The sequence below is a fragment of the Rhinolophus ferrumequinum genome, chromosome 7 (assembly GCF_004115265.2).
Source record: "Rhinolophus ferrumequinum isolate MPI-CBG mRhiFer1 chromosome 7, mRhiFer1_v1.p, whole genome shotgun sequence".
Lineage (NCBI taxonomy): Eukaryota > Metazoa > Chordata > Mammalia > Chiroptera > Rhinolophidae > Rhinolophus > Rhinolophus ferrumequinum.
In genome coordinates this window covers 20,677,421-20,692,560 of record NC_046290.1, presented here as the reverse complement: position 1 = coordinate 20,692,560, position 15,140 = coordinate 20,677,421, and the positions used below count along the sequence as shown (strand labels likewise).

General features: G+C 38.7%; 1 protein-coding gene across 7 annotated transcripts in view; it reads left to right on the top strand.

The window, feature by feature from the left end:
- Positions 1-15,140, top strand: part of DROSHA (drosha ribonuclease III) — a 111,460-nt gene that overhangs the window by 57,794 nt on the left and 38,526 nt on the right. For all 7 annotated transcript variants that reach the window (XM_033110974.1, XM_033110975.1, XM_033110977.1 and 4 more), the window contains 5 exons: positions 1,091-1,190; positions 2,585-2,692; positions 8,151-8,258; positions 8,752-8,890; positions 9,235-9,295. In XM_033110974.1, coding sequence (XP_032966865.1) covers positions 1,091-1,190; positions 2,585-2,692; positions 8,151-8,258; positions 8,752-8,890; positions 9,235-9,295 — 516 coding nt within the window. The remainder of the gene's footprint in view (positions 1-1,090; positions 1,191-2,584; positions 2,693-8,150; positions 8,259-8,751; positions 8,891-9,234; positions 9,296-15,140) is intronic.

The following is a 15,140-nucleotide window of genomic DNA, read 5'->3' as shown; positions in this document are numbered from 1 at the left end:
GTGCCATTATGTTCTTCAGGAGTGTTTGAATTTTCTACCTCGTTAAACAGTTTCCTGACTTAATTTATTTTTTTTTAAAGGATTCATAATGGGACAAAAGGGCATGGGAGATTTTCAATTCATAAATACAATTTTGGCTAATATATTAGAAGAGGCTAAAGGGTTTTGTTCTTTTTTTCCCCCCTTTGGATAAAAGTATGAAGCAGTGAACCAGGCACTGTGTAAGTACTTCTTTCTTTCCTCCATTCTCTAAAAAAATGTTATCAAAAAGGAGAGACCCAGCTAAGGCCAAGAAAGGAGCAGTTTCAATGACAGAAGCAATTTCAAGAGGACAGAAAAATCCTTTGAAAGTCCCTTCTTGTCAGAGAAATGTTAGTAGAATGTGATTGGGCTCTCGTGGACTCAGATGGCAGGAGTGTGAATTGATGAAGTACTCACGTTGTCTCCATTCCCGGGATTTTGACAGTATCCTTTAGACTGATCCAGGTTCTCACATACTCGGTTACAAAAGTGCTCATTTTTGTCAGGGTGTATACAGATTGGCGTATACCATTTGTCTTTTCCCCTCCCCAGCGGAAAAAAATGGATACAGCTATGTAGCTTAGGTATTGGCACAAATAGACTTCTCTTTTCTAATGCTCTCCAGCTTTTACATTCAGTATAGGCAGTTCAGAGGCTGACAGTATCCTTAATAAGTAAAGGATCTTTCTTTAACAAACATCAGAAAGTACACGTATCAATAAAATGTGTTACTTTGAAAGAGGTAACAATAAGAAACATTATCTGTTTCTATTGGTTTTGTGTGTGTTCTTTGGAATTCTTTCCGAGAGATTTATCTATATAGTGACACCTCCTTTTCAACCCAAATAAGCAATAATAATCAATTTAATAATTAGGTTCCAGATGACTCTTGGTCATCCTGACCTTCAACCTCAAAAACCATATCCTTCCCTAGAATGAAGGTTTGCTGCCATTAAGCGTATTGAGAAGAATGCAGTTTATGACTGAGCAGGTCTGTTAAAACCACTGGTTTTGTTGGACTTCAGAGTTGCCTTCTCTTTGTCTGATGTCTGTCTGTCCTTTTCCTTAGGTACCAGAAACTATGGAAGAGTTATGTGAAACTTCGCCACCTCCTAGCAAATAGTCCCAAAGTCAAACAAACTGACAAACAGAAACTGGCACAGAGAGAGGTGGGTATCGAACCCCGTTCCTCTGTGATTGATGATGGCGTTTCTCAGGTTTATTTCAGGATGTTGCCTGAGCTGCTTCTAGAATAAGATAGAAAAATACTTCCAAAAATCAGTCTTTACTCCTCTCGTCACATTAGTATGCTAATAGATTTTTTTTTCATCTTATTAGTATCTAAGGGATGATTTTCCCCCTAAAAAGGCTAGTTTCTTAATGGATTGCTGCCATTGGGAATAAATATGTCTTTTATAGAAATTAAGGTTTAAAACTCGCCAGATCAGTGTTTTTTTTTTAATAATTAATTAGACAGCATATAATACACCCTTAGGGCTTCTTCAAATTTCTTGGTCTTAAGGTTGTGAAGGATTGTCTTCCATATGTCTGTCAGTTTAGTAGGGCAAATTTATTTTGTAATTTATATTCTCAATTCCATATTTCTTTACGAATGGGTAGTATTAGCCCCAAATTCCAGGATCATTTATGTTTTAATTATAATTTTCAGAATAGACGGATTTGATACCAAAATAGATTTTGTCTCAGTGAGGTTTTATTCTGCTACCTACAGTAGTATAAGAGTAAGTCTCTGAAGCTGGGAAAAGTGTGTGAATTCTGGCTTTGTCACTTACTGTGGTCACTTCATTCTGAAGGAGGGAAGCAGGGCTCAGAGCAGCTGACTGAAAGGTCCGTGTGTTGGTGCACCCAGGGAAAGAGGTGGTCGTGTGCACTTCTCAAGTTCTCTGTTTATCTTTCCTCCAGGGGTGTTTGGCCTGGAGGTGGTGGAGGTGGTGAGGGTGGTTCCTTGTTATTACGAATTCCTATAAGATTTTTATTGAATAAGTATACAAATATAAAATTATTTCTGTACTTAATTATTTGAAGAGCTATAAAAAGGAAGAGTCAGTTCCTGATTATGCCTTGCAGAAGTTTTGGATTATTGTCTTTTTTAATAAAATGTACCCTCGCTGCAACAGTTTTTATAAGGGGTTGGCAAATTTGAAAGCAACTTTTAGAATTTCGTGGGTTGTAGGTTAATGTACCGAGTGTCTTCCTTAGATGGAAATGGCACAACATAAGTCTTGATATAATTTTTACATGTTGATTTTAAAACCCAAACACTACATTAGTTTCTTTTATCAAGGAAAGGGAATTTTTTTTGTTTGAACTCACCAGAATGGTAGATTTGGTTTAGATTTTTTTTTTCTTATCTAGTTACCCTAGGCTTTGAGCATTCTGGCTTTCCTTTCAAATAAATTATTGTAATTTGGCATGAAGAGGTTTGACTACCTGAATGTAAGGGTGATATTGAATAAATTCAGCTTATTTTCTAATGTTTGATGTTTGGCTTAATATTCCTTTACAACCGTCAGGTTCCTCATCGTAATGAATTCTTTTCTAGGAAGCGCTCCAAAAAATACGCCAGAAGAATACAATGAGAAGAGAAGTAACGGTCGAGCTAAGTAGCCAAGGATTCTGGAAAACTGGCATCCGTTCTGATGTCTGTCAGGTAATGATGCTTCTGAGAACCCAATTATGCCCATGTATCTGTTCCTTTAAAAGGCATCTGGCACTGCAGTTTTTCTAATTCTGAGAAGTTTGTTATGGAACATATTACCTTGTAGCTAAATGGGACACCATCCGTAAATTGTTTTGTATCATTTGGGTTTTGTTTTTGTTGTCACTTTTGGTATTGTCTTGTTTAATTTTGTGTGTGTGCACACGTGCGTGCCCAGTGGTAGGGTGAGGGGCACTTAGCGACAACATTCTGTCTCTGCACGTTGAGTGAAGGTCGTTCTGGTCCTCAAGTGCACCTGCCTCTTGGCAGCATATTGGTAGGTGCTTGTCACAAGAGACACCCCAGCAGCTCTGCTGGCAGACCTCTGAAGGCCATGTGCACAAACTGGACCGACCCATGGTTCAAACTTACATTGCAGAGAACCGAAGGCATTCATGAACAGAATCAGTATAATTTCATATTTGAGCCAAATGATAGTGTTTTTTCCTTGGAGGAACATTTCAGGTCTACTTCATGTATATATAACTGACTCACTAATAAGTATTGTTGTTTTCCCTGTGGGTAGAATTTATACCAGATTAGAGATCCCCAAACCCAGCATATTCTTTGGCTCTTTACTTGTGGTTTTTTTTTTTTTTTTTTTGTAATGATTGACATTGGTTGCTCTCCATGGGGATTGCAGTAAAGGAAAATGAGCACACAGGCTGGGGTCAAATAATGCAGTTTACTGTGTTCAGCCTTTTGGGATAATATGCCCAGGCTTCTACCTGTCTGTTTTGATGGTAGCGTATATTATAATAAGTTCAGGCGCTCTTAGGTATTCACTTCATCATAATGAGTTTCTTAAAAACAGTGTTGGCATTTAATTATTCTCTTGAACAGTGGGATTTAATCCTAAAATTAAAGGTATTGCTACACAATTCATTTACCATGTGATATGCAAAGTTAAATAGCTTTGTGTTAAGATGAACTGCTATTGGTGCAGTATTGCTAAACAGTTTGAGAATAAACATCTACAGTGGTAGCCAGCTACACCCACCAAGTCCTCAATTATTTTGCCAATTGAACTTTATTTTTAACTGTAGTTACTTTCAGAAGGGAATATTGTATTTACTTCTGTTGATTCTTTCTTAGGGCCACTTGAAGCCATATCACCCAGTTTTTCTATTTGCCAGTGTTTCTCGAAAACCAACATATTATCATCCTAAGGTAGTAGACACTGTAAAAACAATGAGCAGAATGTTGAACAATCTGCTCAAAATCTGGTGATCCCAGTGGTAAGTCAGAGTTGATTGTTTAAGAGATCCTAACATTGTGGAACATTGAGAAATGGAAGGAACCTTAGAGATCCTGTATTAATAGTTCAGTGGTTTCCAAACTTGAATTTTTGGTTAACATTGAAGTGTGTTTTTGTTTTTGTTTTTTTTTTTCTTTTTTTCTTTTTTTTTTTTTTTTTTTTAATCAAAACCCTGTGGAGCTCTAATTTGTAAAAAGATAAAAAATCATTGTCTTAATGATCGGTGGGTGATGGATGTGGAGAGAATATTCTGTTATACTTGATTTCTTTACCACCCCAGGTAGCATTCCCTATGGCAGGTTTGTTCTGAACACAATTTGTTTTAAAGCATGGAGCCCTTTTTCTCTTTCTCTTGGTGAAACAAATGGGGGTGCTGAAATGATCTGTTCCACTGCAGTCTTGTGTTGTTCAGCTGTGTCACAGATGTCTTACTCTGGCTCCTCAGCTAGATTAGAAGCTGCTTGAGCACTGGGTTATCTTCTCTGTGTATATATCACGTTTGCATTGTGTTTTGAGGTTGGTAGGCAAAAGCACTCAGTGTCTTTGACTAATTGGTCAGAGGAAATGGATTTTAATTGAAATTCCTGCAAAGTGGAATACTTCTTGATCTGATAATAGTTCCTCCCTCTCTGTGACTTCCATTTTTCATAGATGAAGGCTGTCTGTTTAAAAGCCATGCTTATGTGTCCGGTCCTCCTAATGGAAGTCTTTTATTAAGATTTCAGTAAAATTACTCTCACATAGAAATGACTTGATACAGAATGTAAATTGCTAAGTATGAGTTCATATACTGAATACAGGAATTGCTTTATGGTTTGTAAAAAAAAATATATATATATATGTATATATATATATATATGCATGTGTGTGTGTGATATATATTGTGTGTATATATATATATATATATGTATATATATATATATATATATCTGCATATAAATGAATGAAAGAAAGTGTGAGCCAGCCAGCTACCTGAGAAGTTGATAGAAGTGGAAAAGAAAGAAATCTGAGCATAATGGCAACTCGGGTTGGTTGTGTGCAGCCAGGGGGTGTGGACCATTAAAAACAAAAACATTAGGGATGGCCGGTTAGCTCAGTTGGTTAGAGAGCGGTGCTCTTAACAACAAGGTTGCCAGTTTGATTTCCACATGGGCCAGTGAGCTGCGCCTTCCACAACTAGACTGAAACAACTACTTGACTTGGAGCTGATGGGTCTTGGAAAAACACACTTAAATAAAAGTTTTAAAAAACTAAAACAAAACCAAAAAGTCCACGTGCTTTGGTGAAGTGGTTCCTTCCACACCAAAATCAAATCATCCTGGAGACATTCTGTAGCTCTCAACCTTAGGTGAACAGATGAAATATTTCTGTTTATCTATCTTGACATACAAAATATTCCTGCACAATCAATGAATGTTCTTGGAGTTGTGAATGTAAACTGTGACTTCTACTGAGCTTAAAACACCAACATATGGAAATACTATCTTCAGAGAATTTGGAGGTGTTACTCATCAACTCATTCATTACATGGGAGCAACCTTGTTCAAATTTAACTGCAAAAACCTAATGTAAGGTAAGAATGACTTGGAGAATGGCCAGGGTAAATTAATTTCATTGACTTTGGGCTCAAAATGCATCTTTTACAGCGAATATTTTTATACTTATTGATACTCTTCTTTGTTCCAGAGTGGTTTTAAGGTGGTAATTCTTAAACAGAGAAGTAGTTAAACAACACGGTTATGCAAGCCGTATGGTCCACAGTGGATATGGTTTAATGCATCACTCTTGTCGGTGCCAGTGGCTCGAACCTCTGATGCTTCTTCTCACATCACTCTCTGTTAGGCTGTCCTCTTGTACTCGCCCAGTGAATTGGATTCTGCAGAGCCCTCTCCAGTTTTGGTCACATTTCCAGTGAATACATGTCGTTGATACTGAAGTTCATCCATTCTCAGGGCTGTCAGAAGCCCTGCTACACTCCCTGTCTTTTCTCTCTCACGGATGACGAGACCACGTAGTTCTTTGTCCTTTCCCACCCACTCTTCATTAGGCGTTCATGAGGATACCTCGTTGTCTTGTTTTTATGGATATGTGTATTGTTCATGGCTCTGTTTCGCTGTTCTAGTTGCTCTGTTTTTATGGGAGAATTTGAATACATTTAAAACTACACACTGTCGTTTCCTTGCAATCTTCCAAAGGAACTTTTAAAAATGAAAGCAGTTGTCAGGCATAGATTGGGGGTGGGGGCAAGATGCTCAGTGAATGTGTGTATTTCAACTTTGCAGAGATTGATAATTTAAAAAAACTGAGCGACAGATTGTAAGAGTCTCAGAGATAATGTTGAGATGTGGGGGTCCAAGGTGGGTGTGGGTCATACAAGTGCGTACCTTTCCACGGTATTCACAAGAAACAGACTTATTTGAAAAGAGAAACCGGCTCTATTTGGAGCAAGTTTAGAGGAAGAGACTTAAAGCTGTTTCACATGAGTAAGGGTTAAAGGAAGTAAGACTTAGGGTAGCTAAGGGACCAGGCCATTCGGTTTTTTTTTTTTTTTTTGTCTCCAGGGGTAGAATTAGGTTCAAAGGGGTAAGGAAACAGATATGGGCTTAATATTATAATAATTTTCTAATAATTAGAGTACTCTAAAGAGGGTGTTGTTTTCTTGGTGGGTAATAATTCGTCTCTGACTAGAGGTGTTACAAAAATAAACAATTCACCAGTTTGAGTTCATACTTTAGAAAGATACTTGCACTGCATTGTCTTAATGACCTATCCACCTTCACTTCTGAGCATTGACTCCCTCCACCTCCCTGTGGTTTAAGTGGCTGGAGAACTATCTTATACATTGGCCACATACTTTGTTTCCATTATTGTATTTTTTAATACGGCACTTATAAAAGTGAAGTGGACAAAATGGCCAATATACAGATCATAATGGCCTATCTCTCTGGGAAGCCCTTGAGGACAAAAAGAGTGTTTTCATCTTTTTTCTCTTCCACAACTCTCGTAACCTTTGCACACGGAGGTGCTCAATATGCATTTATTAAACTGAACTGGAAAGAAAGACAGTCTGTTGATTAGAGATCCTATTTGGGAGAACTAATCTTTCTTTGTAAGTTAATAATACAGGAAACTGATTTCTGCAGTTTCAAGCAAATCCATTTTCATATATTTTGAAACAATACCAGCTTAAAATACTTCAAAGACTGAATTGCTATAAAGCACATGTCAGTCATTCTTAAGCTCTGCCCATCCTCCAGGTTCTAATGAATGACTCCTTTATTCTCCAGAGTTCTAGGGAAATGCTATGAAAGAAAACAATATGCCTTTCATGAAATTATCTGCTAATGAGGAATCGATAGCCAAATGAAAAGTGATTGAAACAAAAAGAAAAGGTCCATGTTCTCAGGTGCCTTGACTGTATTGGTGGTTTTCATAAAAGCTGTCCTTGGAATATGAGATCATTAAGTGTTCAACCTGGAGTGGCCTTTGGGAATCGTCTAGTACAGACGTTCTTACCTGAGGGATAGTGATGGGCTTCAGGGGTTCGTGAGCCCATAAAAATTGTGTACAACTTTTGTATGTTTGTGCACATGGGTATTTTTCTGGCGAAAGAGTCATTTTCCTTAGGTTCTCGAAAGTGTCTTGACCCTGATACAGTTTCAGAATTGATGAGCCCTAATCCTTTCCCTTATAATTAAAGATAGACAAGGAGGCACAGAAATTCTTGTAACTTCCCGGAGGTGACCCTACTGTACTGATGGAACCAGGCCTGTTCCTAATTGAATGAGGACTCATGGGTCATGTTCTAACCAGTTTTTGGTATTTGCTTACTTAATCTTTTTAACTGTTCTTGAAAGTAGCTATACTGATTTCCCCCCATTTTACAGGTGAGGAAACTAAGACTGACAAGTTAAAAAATTCATTCCAAGTAACACAACGAATGAGTGGGAACATGATTTAGACCCAGGCATTCTGGTTGCAGAGACTATACCTTTAACAACTAAGGTCCACCACACCAATGCCATGCAGCAAGTAAACTGTGACATGGAATTTGGGATTTGAGAAATGGATCTTGTTTGTTGTAAAATAAATGAAGCATTTTTTAAAGTTTTTATAGGGTTAAACATATTGAAAACAAATTTTTTTTCTTAGCATGCAATGATGCTACCGGTTTTGACTCATCATATCCGCTACCACCAATGCCTAATGCACCTGGACAAGTTGATAGGATATACTTTCCAAGATCGTTGTCTGTTACAGGTAAGAATTACTCTGCTGTACACTCAGATAATAACCGGATAGGACTAATTCATCTTGGCAGTTTACAATGAAGCATTGAGGACTCTATTTTGACGATGTTTAGAAACATAGCTCCTTTATTCTGATTGCCACTTTCAAACCTGTTTTCTCACCTTTTTTTGAGGCTGTCCCTAAATTAATAAACTAAATCAAAAATCCTTCTGTCAAAGCTGAGCCCCCTTCTTTCACCTTTTCCTTCTTTATGGCTGGCTCTTCTTTCCAGGTGCTGAGTATTGTAATTCTCCTCTAAAAGATGGGGATTTTTAGGTTTGCTTTCAGAAGAGGGTTTGCACCGGAGCTCTGGGAATTTAACAGTAGAAGAGAGAAGATGGAAAGATCAGGGCTTAATATTTGACTGGATACACAGATCTCTTTCCTGTTTCATTTGGGATGATATGCAGAGGGCGCTTTTATGTTGAGTTTTAAGACTGAACTTATTTCATTGGAATTGTAGCTGGCCATGACTCACCCGAGTCATCACTTAAATTTTGGAATGAATCCTGATCATGCCAGGAATTCTTTGTCTAACTGTGGAATTCGGCAGCCCAAATATGGAGATAGGAAAGTTCATCATATGCACATGCGGAAAAAAGGTACGTTTGGATTCAGCTGTCGTGTGTTGGCCTGTGTTCCTGTTAGAACCGGGAACGGTTCTCTGGTGACTGTTTCATCCTCTCATTCTTTAGTGCTTCCTGACCTATAAGTAATAACATTTTCTTTAAGCAGAGCATTATAATAAGGGTGGATGAGCTTTTAGAAAAATTTCTTTCTCCTATCAAGTGTTTTAAGTAATTCAGTTGATTAAACTTATGGACATGCAGATATTAAACCTTTTAAAGTCACCTTGGGATGAGATAAATAATTTTGTTTCTATATGTCATATTGTGGTCCTAGAATGCTTCTGACAGGACTTACTTGTGTATTTTTCTTTAAATAGGAATTAACACCTTAATAAATATTATGTCACGCCTTGGCCAAGATGACCCAACTCCCTCAAGGTAAAGCAGATTTATTTTTTTTAAATTTTATTTATTTATTTATTTATTTATTTGTATTGGGGAAGGGGTACAGGACTTTATTGAGGAATAGTGTGTACTTCCAGGACTGTTTTTTTTTTTTTTTTTCCAAGTCAAGTTGTTGTCCTTTCAGTCTTAGTTGTGGAGGGTGCAGCTCAGCTCCAGGTCCAGTTGCCGTTGCTAGTAGCAGGGGGCACAGCCCACCATCCCTTGTGGGAGTCGAAACCGGCAACCTTGTGGTTGAGAGGATGTGCTCCACCAACTGAGCCATCCGGAGCTCAGCGGCAGCTCAGCTCAAGGTGCTGTGCTCAATCTTAGTTGCAGGCGGTGCTGTCCACCATCCCTTGCGGGACTCGAGGTATTGAACGGTAGCCTTGTGGTTGAGAGCCCACTGGCCCATGTGGGAGTCGAACCGGCAGCCTTCGGAGTTAGGAGCATGGAGCTCTAACCGCCTAAGCCACCGGGCCGGCCCAAAAGCAGATTTTTTTATAGCAGCTTTATTGAGATATAATTCACATGCCATACAATTCACCCATTTAAAGTATACAATTCAGTAGTTTTTACTATGTTGACAGTATTGTTCAACTGTGATCACTACCTAACTTTAGAATATTTCAGCACCCCCAAAAGAAACCCTGTACCTGTTAATAGTTACTCCCCATTGCCCTTAGCCTGCCCAGCCCTAGGCAACCACCAGTCTACTTTCAATTTTTATGGATTTGTCTATTCTGAATATTTTGTATCAGTAGTATCATAATATATGTTGTGTTCCTGGGCTTCTTAGGGTGATGTATCCACGTTATAGTATGCGTCAGTACTTTATTTTTAATATTCCATGGTATGGTTGTATCACAGTTTATTTTTCCATGTAGCAGTTGATGGGCACTTAGGATATTTCTCCTTTTCGGCTTTTATGAATAATGTTGTTAAGAATATTTGTGTATAGATTTTTGGGTGGACATATATTTTGATTTTTCTTGGTTATATACCTACCTGTAGAATTGTTAGCTCATAGGTAACTCAGTTTAACCTTTGAAGAAACTGCCAGACTGTTTTCCAAAATGGCTACACCATTTTATATTCCTAGCAGCAGTAGATAGGGTTTTGATTTTTTCACATCTTTACCAACACCTGTTATCTGTATGTGTCTTTTTGAGTCTAGCCATCCATCCTATTGTGTCTGAACTGTTATCTCATTGTAGTTTTGTTTGAATTTCCCTGATAGCTAATGATGTTGAGCATCTTTTTCATGGGCTTAATGACTCTTTGTTTATCACCTCTGGAGAAATATCTGTTCAGATCCTCTTCCCATTGTTTTTTTTTTTTAAAGATTTTATTGGGGAAGGGGAACAGGACTTTATTGGGGAACAGTGTGTACTTCCAGGACTTTTTTCCAAGTCACGTTGTTGTCCCTTCAATCTTAGTTGTGGAGGGTGCCATTCAGCTTCAAGTTGTTGTCCTTTCAGTCTTAGTTGTGGAGGGTGCAGCTCAGCTCCAGGTCCAGTTGCTGTTGCTATTGCAGGGGGTGCAGCCCACCATCCCTTGCTGGACTCAAGGAGTTGAACCGACAACCTTGTGGTTGAGGGCCCACTGGCCCATGTGGGAATCAAACCGGCAGCCTTCGGAGTTAGGAGCACGGAGCTCCAACTGCCTGAGCCACTGGGCTGGCCCCTCCTGTTCGCATTTTTAATTGGGGTATTTTTTATTATTGAGTTACAGTCATTTTTTGTATATTCTAAATGCAAGCCCCTTTTCAGATACATGATTTGCAAAAGTATTTTCTCATTCTATTGATCTTTTTAGTCTCTAGATGATGTTCTTTAAAGCGCAAAAGTTTTGATAAGTCCAATTTATTATTTTGTTGTTTGTGCTTTTGGTGTCATGTCTAAGAAACCTCGCTTTGGGTTTTTCTTAGATGCCCTTTATCAGGTTGAGGAAGTTCTCTCCTGTTCCTAGTTTGCTTAATGTTTTTATTAAGGAAGTGTTCAATTTTGTCCAATGCTTTTTCTGTATCTATTGAGATGATCATGTGTTCTTTTTCATTTATTCTACGCACACGGTACATTACATTAATTGATTTTTGGCTTTTAAATCACCTGCTTTCCTGGGGTACGTTTCACTTGGTCAGGGTGTATATTAGTATAATATATAATAGTCCTTTCCTATGCTGTGAATTCAGTTTGTTAGTGTTGAGGGTATTTGTGTCTACATTCAGAAGAGATACAATTCTGTACTCTACATTTCCTGGGATGCTTTGGCCTGGTTTCATTATTAAAATAATACTGGCCTTATGTAACGGGTTGGAAAGTTTTATGTTAGTTTTCCTTATTTTATTTCTTGATTTTAAACGATACCTTCTTATATTAATATTCTCACTTAAAAATAAAAGGGTTTATTTGAGCCAAACTGACAACGTATGCCAAGGAGCAAGATCTCACATGCTCCCTGTGCCTTAATATTATCACCTTTGTGTGACCTTGAACCCCCAAGAATCTGGGGAGGAAGTGGGCTAGGTCTGTGTAAACTCATTTACACTCGGGAAAATTGAATGAAAGCAGAAGCCCAATGGCCCATGAGGCTGTGTTGATGCTCTCGGATTATCTTTGTGTGGGACGTACAGCGCGTGGTAGTTTAAAAAGACAGAGGAGATTGCTGGAGGGTGGCTCTTTTTAAAATGGGGAGCGAAAAGTTGAATAGGGAGGCTTGTCCCTCTTGGGATCCAGCCGTAGATGGATTACAGGTGGGTGGAGCAGGGTTAGAAGGGACAGAGTTGAGAAAGTCGCTGCAGCTGATAACTGGCCTCCACAGCCAAGGGAGTACCCAGCCATGGTTGGCACAGCTCCCTTTTCTACCGTTTTCTTCACGTATCACTTTTCTTTTAAAATTGGTTTGCCTTGAGTTGCTCTCTTTTGAGGTTATCATAAACCAAACTGTCTTTCCTCTTCAAGAGGTGAAAAGAGGCAGGATGAAACTTTAAAATTCCAGTTTGAAGATATTACACAGTTTTGTACAGTTTCTGTGAGAGTCTAAGATCAGAGAAGATCTAATTGCAAGAGGCCCTAATCACATCCTCAGGGATCGTGTGGCCACGATTTTATGTACCCTGCTGCATTATAATCTCCAGGTGACAGGTTCTGTATTTTAATAAGTGGAATCCTAAGTCCCCTGCAGTCCCTTTCACAAAGCTACACACACCTTAGACATGTCCTTTTCAGTCCTGAAAACACAGGTTAAAATGATCTTTGTCTCATCTTACCCAACGATAGTTGTTGGTATATAAATTGTCTTTGATAGCATTGTTCAAACCTCCTGACTTATGTTTTCTTTTGCTCTATTACAAAGAGATGGCTTTCTTACCATGACAAAAGGAATGATATCTGAGAAACTGTGCTCTTTCTGAATATCCCATTTTGAAAATGATACCACTGACAGAGAATAAGCAAATAATCTCTGTTGTCCTTTGACTTCCCGTCTTTGGTGCTTGTTTGAGAGCCTCTTGCTGTGTCTCTGATCTTTTTTGCTGATGCAGAGTTGACCCAAGTTTCTGTTCAGAAAGAGCCTCCTGGCCGTGGCTGCGGGGTCTGCTGCTGCTGGAATGCCACTATCTAGTGTTCCCCAGTTGGGCACAGCCCTGGAGCTGTACTTAAGCACATACAGATGTAACTCAGCAGATTTTTGAGTTTGAGGCAGTTTGTGGGTATTTTAGGAGATCCAAAGGCAAGTAAAGCAAAGCCCCCACTCACCAGGATGCCTGACTGCCTGGGGTGGGGTAAGAGTGCTATGAACATAAATAACATAAGGGAGACTCTGCTAAGTGCTCCAGTGAAGGGCAAAAACAAAATACACACACAAAACTGCTGTGGGTCTAAGGACAGCTCTGGTGGTTGTTTAGGGATTAGAGGTCAGTTTTATTCTGTGCACTTGAATAATTGAGTTCTCTCGAAATGATTTGCCCTCTCCTCTGTTTCTTGGTTTGCTGTTATGACATGAGATGCATTAGTCTCTGCTCCTTGGAAGTGTTTGTGTATCTTTGAAGCAAACACTATCAAATCACAAGTGTTGGTGGTTAGATGTCCTCCCAAGCAAGCTTGCTCAGAATTCCAGACTTGAGAAAGGAGAGAGCGAGCGAAGTAGTTTGTTTGGGATTCTCTTTCTGGCACTAATGGAAGAGGAGCGAGGCAGCCAGGGGACCGGGCTGAGAGGTGGGGTCTTGACTGAATTCTTCTCCTTGTCTCCTCCCACCCTGCCCATCCTGCACTACAGTTAGTGACCACATCTGCCAGCTCCCCTTCACACTGCTCCTCAGTCGGTCATCTTGCTGTTTCTGGAGCTTTGGTTGTAGTTTTTAGTGGTAACCTGCTCAAGAGCTTTTTGTGATGTCTTGTTTCCACTGAGTAGAATAAGCTGGAACCTCCCCACATGGCAGTCCCCGCGTTAAGCAGGGTCATGGTCAGAGGCATCAGCAGAGGTTCAAATGGCTGGTTAGTGCTTTACTCGATCTGATTTGGGATCAGCTAGGATTTACAAAAAGGCACAGGGACTTAAAATTATTAAATAAAACCCTGTCTGCCTAGCAAAACTACAAAATAATTAACTTTCATGATGGCATCATCGCAAGGGGATATACCACCTATAATTTAAAAAAGTGTTACTGTTTAACCACATAAATTTCAGTTGTATAGTTACTGTGTTTTGCTGTGTATAATGCGCTCCCATGTATAATGTACACCCACTTTTTTGCCCTTTCAGGAAAAAAAATCTTCCGTTTTAATTTTTTAATTCAAATTTTTATTTGTTACATTTAGGTACTTGTTTTTTGTATTATAGAGGAATTTTAGCATTTGTTTTTTAGCATATTATGGTACAAGAAATTTTATGTAACAAATAATTACAAAACACCAGAATAGATACACGGTACAAGAAATTTTATGTACCAGTAACAAATTTACAATGTTTATGCATCATAGAAGGCCAAGAACTCTTCATCGTTGCAGGTTCGTTGTAAGTTCTACAAAGCCAATTATTGTATTCCAGGGTATTATTTTGCGTATGGATATCATTATTGATTTCTAGAGTTACATTTTTAACTCATAAGCATAAATAACATAATTAAAAATATTTATATAGGTACGGAATTAGTACTATCCATGTATAATGCTTATCCTTGTTTTTCCCTCACAAATTTGGTCAAAAAAGTGCGCATTATATGCTGCAAAATATGGTATATTTAACTCATGCAAATTATAATGAAATGTTACCGCAGAAAGGGTCTCTCAAGGATTAGGCATTTGGTGGCATTCAGATAATCCATGTAATCAATAAGACTTTTAGGAAAGAGGGGCCAGAGACTGTTAATGGAAAAATGAGAGAATCAATCGCTTTGTTTTATTTTATTTTTTTGTTTGGTAGTGTCATTGCTAGACAGAATGTATAAGAATCTATTGACCCAACAAAGAGACACATACGGACTATTTATTAATGTCTGTGTGTTTAAGCAAATGATCGTTGCAAAGAATTTTTTGAAATCAGTTATACACAAGTATTTTGCATTAAAGACAGTAACTATGCACTGAATATATGTAAATTTCACTGAGTGGATTTACCGACTTCAGTGCTTCAAGTTAAATCCAAAAGATGCCTAATCTGGGATCAAGGGGTCCAGTGGGTCTCAGATTTACTAGCTCTGTGCCCTCACCTTCCCCTCAAGTGTCCAGGTGGGTAGATGTAATGAATAAAAGGAAATCCTGGATGGGTGGAAGCTTCGCCTGAGCTCCAAAGCCCCTTCTAGCTTTACTCTACCAGTCACTGCTTGGGGCTTAGAGGGCAG